The sequence below is a fragment of the Atractosteus spatula genome, chromosome 8 (assembly GCF_055471065.1).
Source record: "Atractosteus spatula isolate fAtrSpa1 chromosome 8, fAtrSpa1.hap1, whole genome shotgun sequence".
Classification (NCBI taxonomy): domain Eukaryota; kingdom Metazoa; phylum Chordata; class Actinopteri; order Semionotiformes; family Lepisosteidae; genus Atractosteus; species Atractosteus spatula.
This window is the reverse complement of record NC_142713.1, coordinates 6,332,517-6,354,529: the sequence shown is the minus strand read 5'-3', so window position 1 is coordinate 6,354,529 and position 22,013 is coordinate 6,332,517. Positions and strand designations below refer to the sequence as shown.

At 39.6% G+C, this 22,013-nt stretch overlaps 1 protein-coding gene across 2 annotated transcripts in view; it reads left to right on the top strand.

Moving 5' to 3' along the window:
* atxn10 (ataxin 10) overlaps positions 1-22,013 on the top strand; it is a 98,866-nt gene that overhangs the window by 44,710 nt on the left and 32,143 nt on the right. For both annotated transcript variants that reach the window (XR_016091505.1, XM_088924273.1), the window contains exons 7-10: positions 1,020-1,182; positions 3,055-3,163; positions 4,490-4,659; positions 19,191-19,254. Coding sequence is in view for 1 of the 2 variants with exons in the window: in XM_088924273.1 (XP_088780399.1) it covers positions 1,020-1,182; positions 3,055-3,163; positions 4,490-4,659; positions 19,191-19,254 (506 nt within the window). In the remaining variant the exon portion in view is untranslated. The remainder of the gene's footprint in view (positions 1-1,019; positions 1,183-3,054; positions 3,164-4,489; positions 4,660-19,190; positions 19,255-22,013) is intronic.

The following is a 22,013-nucleotide window of genomic DNA, read 5'->3' as shown; positions in this document are numbered from 1 at the left end:
GTCCATGTAGTAATATAGTAAAATAGTAGTTAGGCTTGTATTGGTGAAAAGGTAGATAAAATGACTATTGCACTACTGAATTAGAAAATAATTTGCGGTCATCTGCAAAAGAAACTGTATTTTGATAATATAAGATACTGTAGTTATTCTTCAATCATTATACTATACTGCCTTCATGATACTGAATCTCAGCCGTTTAGAGCAACCCTGCTCTTTGGGTGCTTTATGCATTGGTGAAAACATCACCATCAGTTCCTCAGTTCTTAGGCCCCTAGATTCCTAAATCTGACTTAGGGTCTGACCTTAGAGTTCTGCTATGGTTTGTGTTTGCTTTCAAAGCAATGCAAAGCACATTACACAGATGAAGATGTAACAGGTTTGTACATTCCCCCATTGATGTTATGTTTACATCTGTTTTTAAGATGGATGTCGACATGCAGAATGACTCCTCAGAACAGGCAGGATCCTCAGTTTACAGGATGTGTTGGAAGATGTGTTCTTCTGGTACAACATTGTTGGGCATGGGTTATTACTCTTAGCAGTCCAGTTTGTGTCCCAGTAACTTCTGGGATCATAACCACATGCTCCGTACATCTCTGTACACTCTGTGAAAAGTCTGTCAACATGTGAAGCTGAGAGGCCTACGTGCGTTTTATCCAAGTAGTTAAATTCTGTCAGCTTCCAACAACTGTATCTTTGCACCATAAATCAGTAGACTTTCGCTGTTTCTCTCTTTCAGAATTATGTATAATCTCTCATTAAAGAGGAAAAGCTTGAGTCCTATAAGTAACGTCAGCTGACTGAAAAGTGCATAATTACACTATAAGCATGACCAAGTTATTGGTGATCTCTGAAAATGATCTTTCCTGGTTATTTACAAGCTTGCTCTCTTAACCATGGGCTGCACACTCTGGGCTTCAACATGCTGGCAAAAGCATAATAGGATGTTTGTGTCCCTTTGTCTTGTGTCTCCTTCACGAACCTCTGGCTAACATCTGGCTTGTTGTATTCCACTCCAGGATCACGTTATTAGAACTGGTGATGACGCAGCTGGGGGAAGAGGAGGAGGCCATCGAGGAATCTGGTATTTCAGGAAGGCTGGCCAAGTTCTTTGCCTCGTGTTTCGAGGACCAGTGCAAAGCCGTGTTAACTTTGGCGTCCGATCCCTCACCTACTGATGAGGTAAGGTTCGCCGGCACTCCTCAGCTGTGAGAGCTTCATGGGATACATGCCGAATTATCCCTTCTTATGTCTGGTTTGCTTGTTTTGATGCAGTGCTTTGGAATTACTGGCCGGCCGTGTGTGTTTCTCTAGCCCCCCTCCTGTGTTAACACGGTCTTAGATCCATGGCGTCATTTTAATTTAATCAGCGTTAATTTGGCATGGCGTCCACTGAGTGAGTCAGTTGTGTTCTGTATATCCACACCCCTTCCCTGTTTATTGACCACTCTAAACTGTAAAGCCTTTAAATCTGAGTCATAGGGCTTAGTTTTCCAAGCCTCGCTCATTTCACTTACATTTTGTTTTGCTTGGAATACGGCTTACTCGTATTAATCTAAAAAGGTATTGCAAGAATTATAGACTAAAGTTAAAGAATCACGAGTCATCCCTAGGCACCTTGGCACACCTCAAAATAGCTGTCCCAGAGTGCAAAAATTCGTTAGCATCGCAATACCATCTCACTTTTATTTGGAAAGCTGTAGGGATCTAAATATCGGTTATATTTTTATCCGTTTGTTTTCGTTTTGAGCTTAAAAGTGAGTTTGCTGCAAAATTTACTTTTTGTGTTAATCTTGCTGATTTACGCTGGGCATTCCTTCCATTAAGGACACAAGTGGAAATGCATTTTTTAACCGAGAACAGGAAGTACTTTACGCAGAGGGTTGTGGGTGAATAAAACAAGCTTCCCTACCATGTTGTTGAAGCTGATACAGTGACGCAAAACATCTGGATGAGATCCTGACATCAATTAACTACTAACTTCCAGAGGGGTAGTTATAAGAGGTTGTTTCAGAAGGCTTGATTTTAAGTTTTTGGTCTTTCTCCATTTTTGAATTCACCTGTAAAAAACCCAATATTCTACTTCTGCAATAAAAACAGCAAATTGTTGGTTTGACTTCGGACGGCATTGCGAGCTGGCTGTGACTGAGATTTCCCACGTGATAGCTGGAGATTGGCAGAGTGCTGGAGGAGTGGAAAGGGTTTGAGTTGCCCAAGACATCCTGGTGCTAGAGAGACCCTTGTGTCTTCCCAGATGCTTGTGCGAAAGTCCTGTTACCCCTTGAATCTCTGCACTCTTTTAGGGCTGGCATTGTAAAAAAATATTAGATGGCTCTGGCACAATTAAGGCAAACAGGTACATTCAGAGCTTCTGCTGGTATCAGAATTGTACAGCTGTAGCAAGGGTGGTTGATTACAATTGTTGATTTCAAATTGTGTGCGTTTATAAAGATCTGAAAAGAAAAAGGGTGATTGCACATTTAAAAAAACATAGCTATAAGAACATCGCATAAATATTGTGCATGACAGAAAACAATTGTTGATTCATAAAATGCGGTCCCCTGCCCATATTTTAAGCATGTATGTAGCATAAACCACATAAATATAACTCAGTTATGTAGGTATTGAATTAATTTAAATATTGCAAATGATATGACACCTGCAGTGTCATAGTATAATAAATGTTTGAAACTTTTGGAAAAAGAAATGCACTGCTGGGTAAAGAAATGTGCCATTAAAACTTGTTGATGAAACCGCACAAAAACATGTTTGCTAGAGTATCGCAAGGGCTACATTTTAAATAAATTTCACTGGAGTAAATCTTTTATGTTGGCAATACTTTAAACGTGGTGCTTTTGGGCAGCTTTACATCGCCTTCTTGGAATAGTGTTTAGTTTAAGATAAAAAATGCAAAGGTAATTGAATATTTAATTTAAGACAACCTTGAGATGAAGCTTTCTTTGCTTTTAAATATGCTTTACTGAAACAAATGTGTTCTGGAGTTTTTATGGATGGGATCCTAGGAGTTTCCTCTGACTCTGCTTTTTTTTCCAGGGGGCTCTTTTCGTGATGGGTCTCTTAGATGTTCTCTGTGAGATGACATCGGACCGCAAAAAGTTTATGTTCCTGCAGAATTATTCAGAACTACTGAAAACAACTGTTGGTAATTATAATGCATATATTTAGTATGAAGTACAGTGTTCCGTATGTATTTTTCACAGGATGGATGCAGATGTTGAAATGCATTCCAGCCATTCTGCACTTTTTTTTTTATTCTGGCTGAATAAATGTTTTCTGCAGGATGTTTTCAAGATTGTAACCTCTGAAATGTTTTGATATGTATTTCCATATTTATTTACACACCCGCTAAACATCAGTCTTGTGTTTGGAGGCCCTAGGCAATCCAAAATGTGCAAAAAGAGGGGTAAACGCCAATTGAAGGACGTCGACTGACATGATGCACTTTAAACTATTCTAATGCTAAACCGCGCGATTGATGAAGCGAGTCGAGCGACCATCACTCGATACTTCTTGTTTCTAGAACGGCCGCTAGATAGCGTGTGATCATTGATTTGGAGCACCTCGAGTCGGTCGCAGGCCTGTTGTTTCAACTCGTTTTTTGCTTAGTCACTAGTGTTTCCCTCCTTCGTAGGCCCTAAAAATTTCGTAGGCATGGGAAATCCGGCACTGGTGGCAGGTCTTTCTTTGATGTCACTCTATAACTTTATAACTTTAGTTACCCAGCAGGAAAAACTAGTTCCAGGTTGAAAAATCCCTGTTGTAATGCCCCAGCCCTCAGCTACTAATGTCCCAAGGAAAATCCTTTTCACAGTCAGCTAAGTGGGAAGAGCCATGCTCAAACAAGGTATCTCCAGACTCTAGACCTCATTGTGTACTTCATTGACTGAATCAAAAGGGAGGCCCTTGAATGATATATTATGTATTAAAATATGCAGTAAAAATGTCTAGATCTAGGTCAATATCTCTATTGGAACTGGATGATGTTTCCTTAATCCTTCTTGCAGTGCTGCATGAATACTGCTGTTTTTAAAGGCAGTGCAGCTGACAGATAGATAAGTTCCAACATCTGAGTCAGAATAAGTTAAAAAGATGAACACGGGACATATTTTATTTTCTTTCACATATATTTCTGGAAAAGAATAGAATAAAGCAGACTACTAAATGTGAACTAAAGCTGAAAGGTTTGTAAAATGAAGCACGTTCTATAGAGAGACCTCTGTATTATCCTACTTATAGTCTAAAACTTTTGAAATCTATTTTCTTTGGGGTGGGGAAAAAGCATAGTAGATCTTCCTACTGCTGTGTTACCACTATTGTCATGGACAAGTAGCTGAGGTATTCTGAAATAACACAAAAGTTGGTGGTACAATATATTTTTTCATTTGACAAAATGCCTAGAAAATAGCATTCCGTTGGCCACTTCTTTTTAAAGATCCAGGGTTGTTTTTGTTTCCTTTTTTTTTTCCAGAACTTTTGAAAGAAGTTCATTTTGTGGGCAAGGCAAGTCGGAATGTTTTTACTGCGACTCATGACTTCTCTGAATTGGGAGCTTCTGGGAACCCTGCTATGGGATTCAAAGCGCACCTCATCAGGCTTATTGGGAATTTGTGTCACCACAACAGAAGCAACCAGGACAAGGTACTGTACTAAATGCAGGTGTTAAAACATACACTGATAGGACTTTTGATCGTGCTGTGAGGTGGAAAAACAAGTGCATGTGCTTTGAAAATGGTCTTCATGATTTCTGTTAGTGGTTGATGAGTAGAGACAGCAGCTCGTCTTCTCTGTCTGGTAATTTACCATGCTGAGCCCATTGGGAGTTTTCAGTTTTAAATGCCAAGAGATGTAGTTGTGAATGGTCATTGCCAGTTGGTGTTTGATTGACAAGATGAACACCAGCTCCCCGTGACCCTGAATTGGAAAGAGAGGTAAGTAAATGGATGGGAGGATAAATGGGAGCAGTGACATATCTTAGGGAGCTTTTGCACTCGTAGTAGAATAACGTCTTCTGGAACAACTCATCGAAATGAACGCACAAAAATAAACACAAGTTTCCAAAGAAAAAATGCACAAAAATCGATCAAGAAATCTAGAATTAAAATCCGTAAAATATCCCAGAAAATGCATATAAATGTTTATTTAAAAGAAAACGTTACTGTTGGAACCTGAATCTCTGATCGTTATGGGAGTCATTCCTAAGCTATAGGAGAGAGCTTTGATCTTGTTTTCAATATACAGTAGATAAGTGTTCAGAGCCAGTTGTGTGTTAGTGACATAAAGTAGTACATTAAAATGTACCTTTTGAGTAAAATGCAGCTATGTTAATGGCCTTATACGTAAGCTTTTAAAATCAGCTATAAATTGTTTGATTAAGCATGGCAAAAATGGCAGAAAAGTTGTTAAAAGCTGTAATTTACAGGTCAGGTAAAGCACTGTTGTAATGAACTCTAAATGTCACAATGGCATAGGGACACTTCTCAGAACCTACACACACTGCAGGGGATCAGTTTTTTTGTTTTGTTTGCATTTAACATTTAAAATAATTTTGTGGCAGGACAAGTGTAAAAGTTGTCAGCGTGGGAAGTGTTTAGCTCAAATTATGCGGGGGTGTTAGGAGCATGACTCAAAGGATTAACTCAGGCGGTGGAGATAATTTCTGCCTCTAATTGGAAGGAAAATTCCAAAATTCAGTGTTCCAAAATGTTATCGTTAAGCCCCTATACCTTTGCCATGCAAGAAAAATACCCAGAGGAATATTGGAAAGTGCAAATTATTTTTGGTAATCATCAAGGGAAATTCAATAACTGGATTTCTTTTCTTTTCTTTCCTGTCAACCACAGCATTTTACCCCACTCTGTTATATTGTAGTTCTGAATTGAGCAGTAGGTTTTGGCACTTGGGGTTGTTTTGGATAGACTGATTGTCATAGAGATCAATGGAATGTTCTGGCCTCTAATCTATCCATGTTTGCGGGGGTTGTCATTTCATCTGTCAACGCCTTTTGATTCTTTCAATTGTTTTGCATTGTTGTGCTCCAAAACCCCTCTATAGGTTTATTTTATTCTCTCTTTCACAGTTGCCCTGCTAAACGTTTTAATCCCCCTTCTGTCTTTTGGAACGTGTGGGTGGATATCCAGCAAGACAATGGCAGCGGCTAATCTCTGGCTTTGTCAGTAGATTTGCTAAAGACGTGCGTTTTTCAGTAAACCTTTCCTGACCTCTTCCTAAAAACGTATCCCTATTGTAGAGTTGTACTCTTGCTCTGAAGGTGCTGTGCCTCCAATTAAACTTCTGCCTCTTTTTTTAGAATCCCCTGATGGCAAGATATTCACAGCCTTTAGATACTTTGCAAGGTCTTAAAATTGCTCGCCAGCTTCTTACGATGGTAATGACAAAGTAGCGTCGAGTCACAAGTCAAAGTGCAAGCCAGAAAGGTCAGAGAGAAGCTTATAAGGGGTTGCATTTTTTTTTTTAAGACTTGTAATCTTCTTGAGCTTTGCCTATCAAAACCCAGGCAGGGCCTATAGTTTGAGCATGTTGCCTCTTTTAAAGTCGAGACTTAATTCCTTTACTCATCATCTGCTATCATTGATTGGTTAAAATGCTCTCTGTGCAGCCCCGACGAACACACGGTTTTCCTGCTGAGTCATTGTACTTGAGCAGTTGGCTTTCAGTGGACTGTAACCAGAAGTTACAGCTTTCCCCTCTGCGTTCTTTTCAATAGTGTGCTATCTCCACCAAGCCAATTGAAATTCCATACTCGCTGATACTAATTAACAGTGTAAAATTCCACACTCTGGCTTGCATTCTGCTGGCTGTCATTATTTGAATCACGTTGGCATGGCTCGACATAAATTGGCACGAATCCCCTTGGGGGGAGGTATTGTTTTAACCGAATGGGGTTGCCCATTCATTATTTGCATGCAGACATCTCCGAGACATCGAGCACGGATAATGAACTAGATGGGGAAAATCTGGCGGTTAGCCCCTTGCAGTAACCGCTTTTGAATCTCAGGCCTTTGAGACGGAATCGTATGGCAGAAAATGAATATTAAATCACTTCGCCAGAAGATTTTTTTTTTTTAGTATTTGTAAAGAGGTCATTTATATCGTTTGGCTTTTTTTGGGGGGGTATTAAAATCTTTTTTCTTCTGATGTGTTGGGCTAGATGCTTTCTGTGCGACTCTTTGTTGTAGGACATTTGGCCTGCCAAACCCAGTTCCCCAGCAACGTCCGTCTCCTGGAAAAGACATCTCTTAGTTGACAGAACTCTAGTCCCAGTAGGAAGTGTACACGAGTTACATTTCAGTGCGTTCCTACAGCAAGACAGTTATGGGGCAAGGCAAGTTCTGCGGTCAAGGACAAAGTAAAGGATAAGTTCATGCAGAAGAGTCGAAAGAGGAGTCTCAGCCTTCTTTAGGTGTCAAAAAGGTAGAGTACATCACCTGAAGAAGACTCAATAGCAGAAATGCTGATTCCTTTCTGCATTTCAGCATGGAATTAACGTTTGTGTTTCTTGGCAGCCAACACATGCTGTTTGAGCTCCATACTTGAACAAAATGTGCTCTGTATGTGGCCGTTTTCATCACAAAGCTTAAGTGGTCATTAAAAATTCCAGGGTGTTCTCAAAAAGAGTAGGGGTGTAACCCTGGCGTCCTGGCCAAATTTCCCCTGGCCTTTACCAATCATGGCCTCGTAATAATCCCCATCTATGAATTGGCTTCATTACTCTGTTCTTTTCTACATTATTAGCTGATGTGTGGTGAGAGTACTGGCTTTCATTGCATCATCCAGGTGGAGGATACACTTTGGTGGTGGTAGTGGGATTCCCCATTACCTATAAAGTGCTATGAGTGGAGTGTCCAGAAAAGCATTATATACGTATGTAAGGAATTCTTATCAAGTATTTTGAAAAGCCGTTTTTGATTTTAAGGACCAAGTATCACATTCACTTGCCTTTGGTTTTCTAATTATCAGAATGCTACTGATTTGTTTTTATTTTTATGCGATTTAAATCTACCGTTATATGTGTAAACAATCTCCAGAAGATGTGGGGCACCATTGATTTTGGCAGGGGTTTGGGTTCTGATCACTGATGGACACGTGTGAGAACTGTGCACTTTCTTCTGGAATGTGCTTTTTGCCTGAGCAGTTCTTCTGTACCTGTAGGAAATTTAGGATCAATTGGTGTTACAACGGTCATGTCAGTTATATCCTATTTTCCTTAAGGCTACCAATCCTGGTGTTGGTCAGCCAATTATGTATTGCCAATAAAGATGCCAGCTCCCTACCTTAGGATTGAATCAATGAAGCCTGCAGCATATATCTTGATTTGTTTTAACCAATCTGATTTTTTTTAAATAACAGTTGCTGTTTATTTGCTGGATAACCTAACTGGAAAGAAGGAAGAAATACAAACAAATAACAAAAAATGATAGCTACTGTAGTTTAAATGTGCATATCAAATTCCAGCATACTGAAGATAGTTATCTTAGTGTCATTTTCCTACTGTGTGTTAGTTTTACTTTGTGTTAGAGTGACCTGGTGATGCAGAGGTACGTTATGTAAGTATGTTGGCGATCCGGGTTCAAGACCTGCTTAGGGCACAAGTTTTGGGGGTGGTGCAGTGGCTCTGTGGCTAAGGATCTGCGCCTGTGGCTGGAAGGTTGCCGGTTCATATCCCACGGCCGGCAGAGGAATCCTACTCCGTTGGGCCCCTGAGCAAGACCCTTAACTCCAACTGCTCCAGGAGTGCCGTATAAATGGCTGACCCTGCGCTCTGACCCCAAGCTTCTCTCCCTGTCTGTGTGTCTCATGGAGAGCAAGCTGGGGTATGCGAAAAGACAAATTCCTAATACAAGAAATTGTATATGGCCAGTAAAGTGATTTGATCTTATCTCTTAACAAACGATTTCATGATTTTGCATGTTAAATTGCTGAAAAGGTTAACATGCAGCTTGAATGAATCAGGTGAACTCAGCTGGTTTATCTGAACATAAGAACAAAAAAGAACTTTGTGCTGTTGTACTGTATGTTGTTCTTAGTTTTTAACGTCTCTTAAAGATCCCTGATCCACCGCCAGGTCATAAACATGTGGTGGCAGTAGACCGGATCATAGAGATCCCTCATTTTTGGAGGGCGTGACAATTTAGAGCTGCAGAAAGCCTTGGGCAAGCCTGCAATTATGTTTGTTTTGCTGTTCATTTACGTTTTTTATTTTCTTGTTTATGAAGCGGCCTCACTGAGTCATTGTTTTTCCTCAAATAAATGTGTTGACTGTAATTTATCCTCTTGTGCAGATTAGCTGGTTGAAAAATATCTAAAGCTAGACTTCAGAGCATTAAACTCTACCGATTATGTTTACTCACCTAATTACCTCATATTTTCGTGTCATATCTTCTTTTTCATCTTTGGGGCCTCTGTCTTTTTCTTAGTGCTTATACATTTGTCATTTATTGATTTAATTCCTATATTAACTAATATAGTGGCACAGTACAGCAATGGCTGGCATTTCCGCTCGGTCCTGGCTTCAATTCCCAGGGTGCTGTCTGTGTGGAGTTTGTATGTTCTCCCTGGGTTTGCGTGGGATCCCTTTAGGAGCTCAGGTTTCCTCTAACAGTCCAAAGACCTAGTAGTAGTTTTCTGGGAGAATTGGCTCTGGTGTTTGTGTCTGTGTGCCCTGCGATGGACTGGCATCCCACCCAGGCTGTATCCCACCTTGTGCCCCTTGCTTGCTGGGTTAGGCTTTGACGCCCTTGTGATCCTGAGTTGAACAAAACAGAAATTGGATGGATATATTTATGCTTCCCTGGTGAGTTAACTGTCATATTGAATAATGCTCTGTATAATAATAATTTTCTTGGTGGTGGATTGATTTCTACTCATAAAGTCATGTATCTGGTTAAGGTATACGTGTTAAAACTAGCAGATTTTAATATTATCGCATTGGTCTTTTCGTGTTACCTCACCATTAGTCTTCAGTCCAGTGAGATTGACAGAGCAGTGAGAAATAATAACCTTTTAATATTCTTACTGAAAGGCCATCATTAGGCAGCACCAGACTCCAAACCTTGTGTGACATAGCTCCTGAAGTATTTGTAGCTGTGATTTGCAAGCGAAGTGACAAAGGGATGTGTGCCCTGTTGCTTTCATTTTGGTCCAAATTTCTTCTTTTTGAATAGTTCATTTTTTGTTTAAAACAAACTGTAAGCTGAACTGTAGGGACTCAGTGGGCCTGAGCTCATCCTGGTTCCTGCAGCTTCAAGTGGAAGTGATATTTTGTCAGTGCCGGTCCCCATTTCGATGAGCTGGTGGATTAAAGCAACGGGGGTCAAGTGTTTCTCTAAAGGATGCATCATTGGTATCTGCCGGGAATCTTTAACACAATCTCGCAGCCATGACTCCAATGGCTTACCCACTGCACTAAACTATACCCCGCCCCTACAGAACAGAACTGTATTTTAAGCTAACCTTTTTTTTTTATTATGAGCAGCTGCATGATGTTGTGGTCTCACTGCAGGTGCTGCTATGGTGCTCGTAACTTGCTTTGCCGAGCCCTGAACAGGTTAGGGTAGACAAGTGCAGCTGTGGTTTGGCAAAGATGCTCTATCCTCAGTTACTTCATAGGCCACAATTCTTACCAGAGCATGTCTGTCTACACCACTGGAGAGGGCAATTAGACATAATTAGTGGAAACCATGGTTGATTGCTTTCCCTGTAAAAGAAAACTAAGTAAATAATTTTGGAGACTTAAATACACTTTACAGGAAACCTGTGACGTATGGTAATATTCTTAAGGGGGTAAACATAAGATTCAGGGTGTAGAATGGAGCAGTATTCTCAGCACTGGATTTAGATACTTAGGTGCCACACTGTGTGGCAGTGCAACCTTTTTCCAGTATGATCTCAGGAGAATGGGTGGAACACAGATATACACTAGTTTATATTCCGGAACAAGCTGTGAAGAAGATGCATTTGTAGAGCAAATTAACATTATTGTACGCAACATGCTTCAGAATGTGTTTTGGTTGTCCTCTGGAAAGCTGTGGACATACTGTAGCTGTGTCAGACTAAGATTTTTGCTAATGTAAAAGAGCTCAGACCCTCCTGGTTAAAGAGGAGAAGACATCAAGGGGCCATTGAATCATTGATTCTCTGAGATGCTGCCGAGATGCTAGACTTCCAAAGCTCTCCAAACTCAAATTTTTGAACCCGTTCTTTACTCCAGTTATTCCCAGTATAAAGACATCCATGCGATATTGGATTCAAGCATAGAATGAAGATTGGTCTAGAGCGTTTCTCTTTGATGACAAGATTCTCTTGTGATGCTCTGATGCTGTAAGTTAAAGGGTTCAAAGTAAGTCACCAAGGCTTTTCCAGCCCCAGGAAGGCTAGAAATGTTCTGGCTAAAGATGCCATCTTTGTGCTTTTTGTCTGAGTGTGTTCTGCAATACAGTGTCAAGCAGATGAGCATTACAATTCAGCACTCCTCAATACTATATAATGGATCTGAGTGTCTGCAAAATTAGCCCTCCAATCCATCTCATAATTTGATCAAGCATCCATAATAAATAAGATAAACATTATTGTCCCCTAGGGGAAAATTTGCATGGACACACATTATATCGCATCTACTGCACATGCGTAACTCATTACAAAAACGATCATGACATATTGAACGTACAGTACATAGCTTGTTTCAGCATATTTATACTGACCCAATTGCATTCACCCTTGCTAATTATTTATGCTTAACTGTTTTAATAGATAAGGGAGCAAATGAATATTTGTGTCTATTTGATCTATATTTAGGAACCCTAAACAATTTCCAGAGGAAAGAATTTGATATTTAGAATTAAAAATATAAAAAAGGATCCAATCTAATTTTTTCCACCTGTCTAATAAGAGATTGTTCATAAATTGCCTGCAAGGTGGAGTGCTGTTTGGACAAGACAGGTGATTTTTTTTGTCTTAATTGGACCAATAAATTCCCAAACCACACTGTTATACCGTACCATAATGAGCTGGCTTAATGTTCTTTGGAGTCCTTTGTTACAGGCTGTCCCATTCAGTGGTACATAAGAACTCTTTCCTTACCCATCACTAAGAAATAATTGATTTTACGATGAACATCTCTTTACAAATCCAATCTGATGGTTCTGCCAAATGATACTTTACCAGATTTATTCCGCAAACCCCCTTGTGTTCCCTAGCATTTGTGATGGTCAAAATTATAATCCGTGCCCTAACCATAAGTGACATAAATGGATCTTCCCAGACCTGCAACTGAAATGCAAGTAGCAGTGTAGTTCACATTCCTGATCTGAATTTTACCCCTTTCATTGGTCAGCTTCATGGCACCAAGGAGAACCAGCCTGTGGCTTGAACTGCAAGTTCTTCAAATCTTTGAAGTTATCTGTGGGGAAAAATCAGTAAACACTAGGTGAGCAGTAAAAGACCCTGTGATTATATTGTTGCAATATCTTGCATTAATGTAGCAAATGACGTGCTGGGATGAAAACTTGACAACTCAGACATCTTTTTAAAGGCGCCATAGTTTATTTATCGTAGAGTCCAGTGCAGGGCAGTACAATATAATCCCCCCAGTATAAGGGTAATCTGTCCTTGTACTCTGAGGTTTTGATAGCCGATTTCCTCTTCCTCTTTTATTCCACTCTTGAAGTACTCATTCATGCTATTACTCAGCTAATTTGATCGTTTCTTTCCCTGTTTTATGTGGCCGGTGGCTTTGATAGGTATATCAATGAGGCATTTGTTTTCTCCTGTGTCAATGAAAGGAACTGCATACAGTCATTTAAAAAGGAAACCTTGTGCAGTGGTATCATATCCTTTTATCGGCATTTGTTTTTGTCCAGGAAGCAGAGCTTGCCCATTTGCAGTTCTTTATAAAAGTGTAATGGCTATAATGTTTAAGAAATTTCTAAGTGCTTAATAAAAATTTTGGGGGGGTTATGTATAAACACCAAGATGTGTTCATTCAAATACAGAAGTCCATTTTGGTTTCCATTATGATTCTACCGTATACTAGAAAAAAATCAATACATTAGCCTTGGTAATACTGTATCTAGATTCATAAGAGTATATGATGCTTATACTTGCAACAAGCATTATATAACCAATGATTTTGACATAATTTTACATGAAAGAAACACTCTTACCAACTCAATGCACAGAAAATCACATTTGTGTCACCTACGTTATTTTGTTAGTCCATAGATCATTTTAGTTTTTGAGGTTTTTGCATTCCTGCCTTTGCACTGTTAATTGTTGTTTCTTTAACCATCACAAAAACATATAAAAGTGCGGTGGTAGGGCCTCATGGTTTGCAAAATGTCAAATTAATAGCAAAAGGGTCACAAAAAATGGAGTATCGCACAAGTTGCAATGGTTTTTGTATTTTCCGTGCTGCTATTGGCACATTGTAAACTGGTAGAGCTCCTCTCTACGTGTACTGTATCCTGATGTGGGCTGTGGCCAGGTCAGTGTGTATCCAGCTGTGTAGGAGAGCTTTTTGGCTGGTGTTAAACAAGCTTGTAAAACTGCGAACGCTGGCAGTGATCCAACATGCATGTTTCTGTGCAGTTTTTCCATCTGTGCTTGTCCCTGGCTCATCTGTAACATCTGTGTATGGCAGTACCGTCTTGACCGAAGAGCGTGCCCCTAGGTTGGATGGCTGCTCCTTTATTTCCGCTTGCCTGGCTGTCTTCCAGTCGATCTTGCTTCAGCTTGGGAGATGGGTGCCTGGCGGTAAAGGTTGCAGTTTTCCAGCTGTTGGATGTTCTCCTGCTGCTACAATAAAAGGGAACAGTAGCCATTACCTTCACAATCATTGCTTCCAGCTGTGTGATTTCTGGAAAGAGCAACAGGTTATTTTTCTTGTGCTTTTTTCTCTCTTCCTCTGTTTTAGTCTGATTTGTCTCATTGTCAAAGGTTTCTGGGGCATCTGTTGATTATTTAACTAAATCCATTCATACCTTTGTAGTTCTGCTTGACCAAAAAGCATTATATACTGCTAGTAATGAGAGTCAAAATACTGTTTTTACATCAAATGTTTTACATCAAAAGTTTTTTTTTTAAATGGGTCAGTTGTGATGTTATTTAGCTTTATGTGGTGTAGTTTTCTCAGTTTGCAGTGTAGGATACATAATTTCCTTCAGCTTAGCAATTGAGAGCCATTTTTAATGCTTAATGTTGGCTTTAATTGATGGAAAATATTGTGCATGTGTCAGAACATAACCAGAAATGACACTTACTATAATGGATTTCTGGTTTGAGTGGTGAACTAATATTGAAAATCTTCTAAATACTGTTATTTCAGTTGTCAATATTAAGTTAGTGTAGTGCACAGTCACACTTGAAGATGTGGAAATACTTACCGCAGAGCTGACCAGATGTTTGAAATCTGGTTTATCTAGTTTCTTTAAAATTTAATTGTATTAATTTTTGAAAATTACAGTACCCAATTTGAAAGTTTAGAAAAGAGGTCTTGTGAGATCATGATTCACATTATGATAGTAGTTCAAGTGAGTAGCTGCGTCTGCATGAGTAGGTTGACGTTAAGATTTACTGCATCTCTTTTCTCTTTTCAAGCCCATAGTTTCTCATTTCACCTCTAACGGCCATGATCATTCTGATATCTTGGTCTGGGTTTTCAACGCAGGATTTCTCAATTCCTATTGCAGAAACACATCTGAAACCAAAATTATCCTGAAATTAGGATCACACCTTCCCCCTTCTCTCAACAACGGACTCATTTCCTTCTGATCCTCTCCATTCATTCGCAGGTTTTGACTTCACACCACCGGAGTGTCCACCCCGCCTCCCCCCCGCCTCCTCTCCACTCCCAGCTTTTGTTCTCCCATGTTTTATTAGCTGTTGACTTTCCTCTCTTTCTCACACCTGATGAAGGCTCCACAGCTGAAACATTGTGTTTCTTTTCAGCAGGGAATAAACCTTTACTTGTTCATTAATATTATGATATTTCTGATCAAAGAGATTAATGTTGTTACCGTAGCATCTTTGTCATCCTAGCCCATTGAATCCATTGAGAAATTCTACAAAAACTAGCCATTTTTGTGATTGAATTTTGTGATAGGTTTATTCCAGGTGCAACACCCGAAGAAGGCTCCACAGCCAAAACGTTGTTTCCTTTCTTCTCTTTTCAGCATGGAATAAACCTGTTACTTGTTCCTTTGCAGCCTACGCATGCTGACGCAGCTCCCCACCTGAACTACTTCTACTGCGACCCACTATGCCTTCCTCCAAATCTTTTCCTAGATCTCTTCGTCATTCCTTCTCTTCCTCCCTGGGCTACTTGTCCCCCTCTCTTAATAAACCAGCATTTCATCTCTTCACAGCGATCTGTTCCAAGACCAGGCTTTCTGACCACCTCCTATTCCTTTACAGGTGTTGTCGTTATAATATCATTTTCGAAGGATTTTGCCTGAAATTGAACACTTTTTCCTTTGACTCAGACACTTCTACAACAATTTTCAAGAAAACTGTTTTGACACCTGAGGAAGGCTCCACAGCTGAAACATTGTGTCTCTTTTCTTCTCTTTTCAGCATGGAATAAACCTTTACTCGTTCCTTTGCAGCCTACGCATGCTGACGCAGCTACCCACCCGAGCAAATTTTGTAATATTTTACCTGTCAACTTTATCTTAGAAATGACTTGTTTTTTGCTTTATTTTCACTGTGATGGACTGGTGTCCTGTCCAGGGTGTATTATGCCTTGCGCTGAGTGCTTCTTGGGTTGGGCTTCGGCTCCCTCATGACCCTGAACTGGATTAAGCAGTTTAGAAAATGGATAGATGGCTTTGTGTAATTCATAATTCTTGTGTTGGAAGTGAAGGTCATATTTTGCACGGGTTTTAATTACATATGGACCACACCACTGAGATAATATGATAGATAACGTGCTTTTTCTTATGCAGGACATCTTTTAAGACATTTTCCATTACCGCACATAGATATAATCTGACGGTGCTTTCGAACACACAGAGACACAAGCTCCTTGTTTTTGTTAATTACTTTGTGGTCTGATACGCAGGCTTTAACCCCATCAAAAAAAAATGCACGGACAGAACAATCTCACCATCTTTTCTTTCTCTCTAATCTTCTCTGGTGTCAAATTCCAGGGCTGTCCTTAATAATTAGAATTCATCTTCTTAGGAATCTTGAGGAAGAATGCAGAAAGGATAGTAATAATTGGACAATTGTAGTTTTGGGTTTCTGGATATTCAGGTGATTTTAACCAGGGTGACAGAACACTTGAATTGTGTTGCTGGAGAACGGTCATTATGAAACCTGTGGTGGAGATTAACATTTGGGAACAGTGACTTCATTGGAGAAAGATAACTGTTCTGAAACATTTAAACCAAATTGCTGATAAATTGTGGTATTAAATGCCCTAAAAGGTTTCAAAATTATATTTCTGTATACTTGTACACATTTGAGCAGAAGTCAGTATCTCCCTCCCAATTATCTTTTGTTACTGCACTTTCTTATATTGGAGCTTCTTTCATATCAAATTTACTGTAGCAATGACTTTCTTCAAAGTCAAATTAAAGGAACGACATGTTGTTTTGATGCCGTCTTCAAAATTACAGTTTGATCCTCCCCTCAGTGATAACTGAGGAGGACACTGAATTATCCTTTCACTGTGCAATCAAATAATTTCAAATACACAGCAGTTAGCATGCCATTATACCTCTCCACTGACTCCCTTAAAGCCTGTGGAGCTGGACTTGATATGATATGTGTGGGTAAGAAGTGGAAGAGCGGATTTCTGCCTGTGCAAAACACCCAAAACAGCATAAAATCTGAAGAGGAGTAGGATTGTGTACCAAACATGTAACAATCACTCAACAGAAAAGGTATCTGCTTAATGAAAAGTCAGTTAGAAAAGTTTCATATAACTGTTAGAATCATAAGGGTCTTCAGAGAAAACCCATTTTTGAATTGAAAGGACTTCTTTGCTGTCTTTAATTGTCCTAGTATTAGTAATAGTAGTGGTAGCAATATTAGTGGTGGTAGCAGTAGCATTTTTATGGAATAGTGTTTTCAGTTCTGCTAACATATCCTCTTACATTGAGGCACAATGAGGCACCACAGCCAGTCTTCATGTAAGGGAGAAAGCTTTTAAGTGATTGAATTTCAGTTTTAAGCAACCCTCATCAGCCTGGATCAGAAATGCATCTTTAGGTTAAGTACAACCGATACATTTTGTTTGAATGACTAGGCAACGCAATCTGTGCCCGTCTGGTATTCGTTCTCCTACTTGTTGTATATCTTGATGTATGCGATTTGCAGTTATTGTTTCAGCTGACAATTCGTTCTGGCCTGGAGGGCCTCAGCAGATAATCTTCTGAGATCAGAGAGGAAATGCCAGCAGGAATACAGTCCACCAGAGTTTCACCAACTGGCAAGAAAAGCAACACTTGTTAGCCTCCTCCATGCACTTCCTGTTTATAAGCTTTGCAGTATCTTTCACAAAACCTTTATGTCAAAGTAGGTGATTTCCAAGAAAAATGGCAATCTAAGCAGGAAAAAGTAGAGAATCATTTTGGGATATAACACAGCAGAATTTAATATTATAAAACTATTCCATGAACACTTGTTAATATGGAAATATGTGTTACAGTACTAACAGCTTTAATTGATTTATTTTGTATAGGGCTCAAAACTAGCTTTTTTCTATTAGTGGTCTTTTAAATACCTTTAAGAACTGAAATATGGGATTTAGTTGTGTTGCGATTATGAATTGTAGGGATTATTTTGCTCAGCTTTACGGTTTATCAAAGCAAAGCTCTTTCCAAGAAATTCCACCAGTGGGTTGCGTGTTAAAACTCGCAAAAGTATTCAGACCCTTGAATTTTTCTCATGTAGTTGCTCGAAAACTTGCCTTTATGTTACTTTGAAGCAGCAATTGATATTTGTTAAATACGTGTGAAACAAAAAGAAGTAAATAGTGTGACAGAGTAGTCCTCCCTCACTGGCCTGGGTTTTTTTGCTACGCACAGCCACTGACTCAGGTGTTCTCTGCTTCCTGGGTTCAGTTTGTGGCAAATTTGCTGACCGGCGACTGGGTCCTTTCAATAATAATAATAATAATAATAATAATAATAATAATTGCCTACACTTATATAGCGCTTTTCTGGACACTCCACTCAAAGCTCTTTACAGGTAATGGGGATCCCCTCCACCACCACCAATGTGCAGCACCCACCTGGATGATGCGACGGCAGCCATAGTGCGCCAGAACGCTCACCACACATCAGCTATCAGTGGGGAGGAGAGCAGAGTAATGCCAATTCATAGATGGTGCCCCTGCTCTGGGGAGGCTGTAACCCTAAGTCTCTCACCCATACCCAGAGCCAGCACACTCCAGAACTGGACACCCAGCCTTTGGTGAAACCTAGAGATTGACAGGTCCTCTAACAAGTCATATTTCTACCATAAGCAAATGAAATACTGATACTGAGGGCAGAGGACCTTGTGGAAAGTGTAACGACCCCTTCCCCAGTGTTAAGTTGCTGTAACTGTGTTTTCCCCTTCGGGGGATAGTGATGGGGACAGTACACTGTAGAAAGTCACCGTCCTTCGGACGAGATGCAGGACCTCTCTAAGTGCACACACTTGCCCCGATTGCTCTAACAAACTGATTAATCTATTAATCTTTAAGTAACCTTTTAACTGGCTCTCTAGACACTCTCCAGCTGAGAGGGAGCCCCTCTTGCAATCCCACTACTTTTACTACTTCCCAATGACCGCTGCTCCTCTACAATACATTACCTTTTCCTAGGTTTTTTTTTCTAGAAAATGAATGTTGGCATAGTTCTTCATAACCCAAAATGTGGCAGACTTACCTTAAATGACATTAACACCACACAATTAGTCCAAAACATGAACAATGAAATGTATCTGGGTGAGCAAATAAAAGTTAACAGGTATAGCGCTCTCTTAATAATGCAGAACTTAGTCCAGTGCGCCGCAGCTCAGCTATCCATTTAATTTTTCCATTTTTTCGTTAGGTTACCAAACTGAAGTACCAAACTTTTGGCGAAAACTGAAAATACACCTACCTGTACGTGTATTTAGATTTGACCCTACAAGCTAACATTTCCACTTCTCCCTCTATTCCAAAGGTACGCGAATTGGATGGAATTGCTCTCCTCCTGGACAACTGCAATATAGATGGCAACAATCCCTGTATCCTTTGGTAAAAGTTTAGTTTTCTGGTACAGTATGGATCTGAAGAAGTGATAACTGTATGTTGGTGTGACCATGAGGTAAGTGAACTTTAGTTCAAGCCAGTTAACGGCTTAACCTTCATGATTTGTTATATTTGGGTACTGGACTTGGGTGGCGTGATTTTTTTTAACGACCACTATGTGATAACTTTTATTATACGTTATATAGTTTGATAGCCTACAAGGAAGAATGTTTTCAGGTCAGATACAGTGTCCTAAACTATGACGGAAAGATTTGTGTTTCATGTTGAATTTTTCTCTTTAGGTAGAAAAAATTATTTGAAACTAACAGAATTCATAAGTATGGCAGTTACATGAAAGTCTTAAACACAAATGACAAAGAAAAAATGTGCTGAAAATGTAGGCAAATGTTTCAATGATTAAACAGTTACAAATGGCCAAGTATTTTATGATATTGCTACAGTATGTATCGGTTGCTACAAATTGCAGTTTGCAAAGAGGCCTCTGAGGGTTGATTTTCTGAAATGTTTTTTAAATAAAGTTCTCAGAAGCGCAACAGTAGTTTTGACCCAAAACACACTGAAATCTGTGTGGGTCCTAATGCCACAGTGATGTCGACACTATAAAAAAAAAAAGGCGCCGTCCTTCTGATGAAACGAAAAACCGAGGTCCTGACTCTCCAAGGTTACTAAAAATCCCAGGGTGTTTCTTGAAAAGAGCAGGGGTGTTACCCCAGTGTCCTGGCCAAATTTCCCCCTCGCCTTTACCAATCATGGCCTCCTAATAATCCCCATCTATGAATTAGCTTCATCACTCTGTTCTGCTCCCCACTGATAGCTGGTGTGTGGTGAGCATACTGGTGTACCGTTGCATCATCCAGGTGGAGCTACACATTGGTGTTGGTAGTGGGATTCCCCATTACCTGTAAAGCATTTTGAGTTGAGTGTCCAGAAAAGCACTATAAAAGTGTTTTATATAAACACTTAATATAATTATTAGATACTTTGTTGGGCATAAGGGTTATTAAATACATAAGCTTTTTCAAAATACACTTGCCAGCTGTTTGCCATTTTCTGTTGACTTTGAATCTCTACCGGTCAATGTTATTGGTCATACCCTGTACTGATAGTGGTTGAATTGATCATTTTAGCCACTCCAGATCCCTCTAGATCAGGGATCTCAAACTTAAATTAATATGGGCACAGCATTAGATAAAATACTCTCGTCGGCGGGTGACAGATGGTGATGTCACCAGAAATAAAAATAACACCGGGATAAAAAAATAAATAAGAAAAATATTATAGATGGAAAAATATGCTCTAGATGAAGATACACATTAGACCAGGACTCATTCTGGTGTATTAGTTTATTCATTTTAATTGGATGTAACCTGTAAAGTGTCATGTTAAACCAAATCAAGAAGCTGTGTTTATTTTTGTGGTCAGGGAATATGGGAAGATTTGAAAGCCTGGGCAGTGGTGTCTTTCTCTCAAACTGAGGGAGGGGATGCGTGAGTCATCAATGATAAAGAGAGCCGCGGGCTTGAGACTCAACTTAAAATGAAGTGAGCTGCACTCTAGCCAGACTGTAGTCAGTAACATCCCTCTGGAGGTTTAACCACAGAACTCAAATGAGAGCAATTCTAATAAACCTGTCACTTAATTTTCAGGGTTTCTCTTTTTTTTATGGGCTGGTTATTTGTAAGAAACGTTTTGTCACAGCTTGGTATCCTCAGTTTTAACTGAGTAAACCTCACTCAGCAGACTGAATTGTGTTTTGGCTTTTAGGACCTCTTCTAAGCTGCTGTTGGAAGCTTTTCTTTTAAATAGAAAATTGAATAACCGCACTTTTGCTTATTAGGAACCTCAAATTGCAGATATACAGTGCCTATAGAAGCTTTACACACCCTTTACAAGGTAACACTTTGTAGCCTGAAATCAGACTGAAATCAAGACACTAAATCAGAATTTATTTTACCTTTCTTTATACAATGAAACACAACCTCCAGGTGAAAAACAAATGCTCCAACATTCTTAATAGTCATTACAAATTAAGACACTTCAGTAAGTTTGATACTTGGGTAAAACTTGAAACTTTTTACACTTGTTTTAACAATCGAGAGACTTTCTGTAAGTAAGAATTTCATTGTACCAGTACATGTACCGATTACATATGACAAAGTTCAAGTTCAAGAAATGAGAATTTGTGAAACGTTGTATACTGCACATTAAAACCTCATAAATGCTGTTGTCCATAATTTGAGCAGTGCAATAACATGTTGTGCCACATCTGGTTGATATAGAAGTATATGTGTGTTTGAAAGCCTGGACAGCTTCGTCTTTGTTGTGTCTCCAACATGTGTTTACAGGACTCTTCATCCATCCATTTTCTAACTGCTTATTCCGATTCAGGGTCAGAAGAATCTAGAGTCTATCCCAGCGAGCAACAGGCTCAAGGTGGGATATAACCTGGATGGGATGCCAGTCCATTGCAGGGCACATATTTTTCCCTATCCATATTGTTAACATGTATAAAAATCGCCAAAGACTTCTGTTTTAGAGCAAGTAGATGACCAATTTTAGGGACTTAGTTACTGTTGCTGGTAAATGGAGGAATGATGACCAAGAATGTACACATCCCTGAAAGTGTCACCGGACACTGTTTTCTGATGAACTGAGTAACTGGATTGTGCGCTACCTCTTGACAATGAGTCAGGTCACAGAGAATAGGACAGAGGTTAGGTGGCTAGCAGAAAAT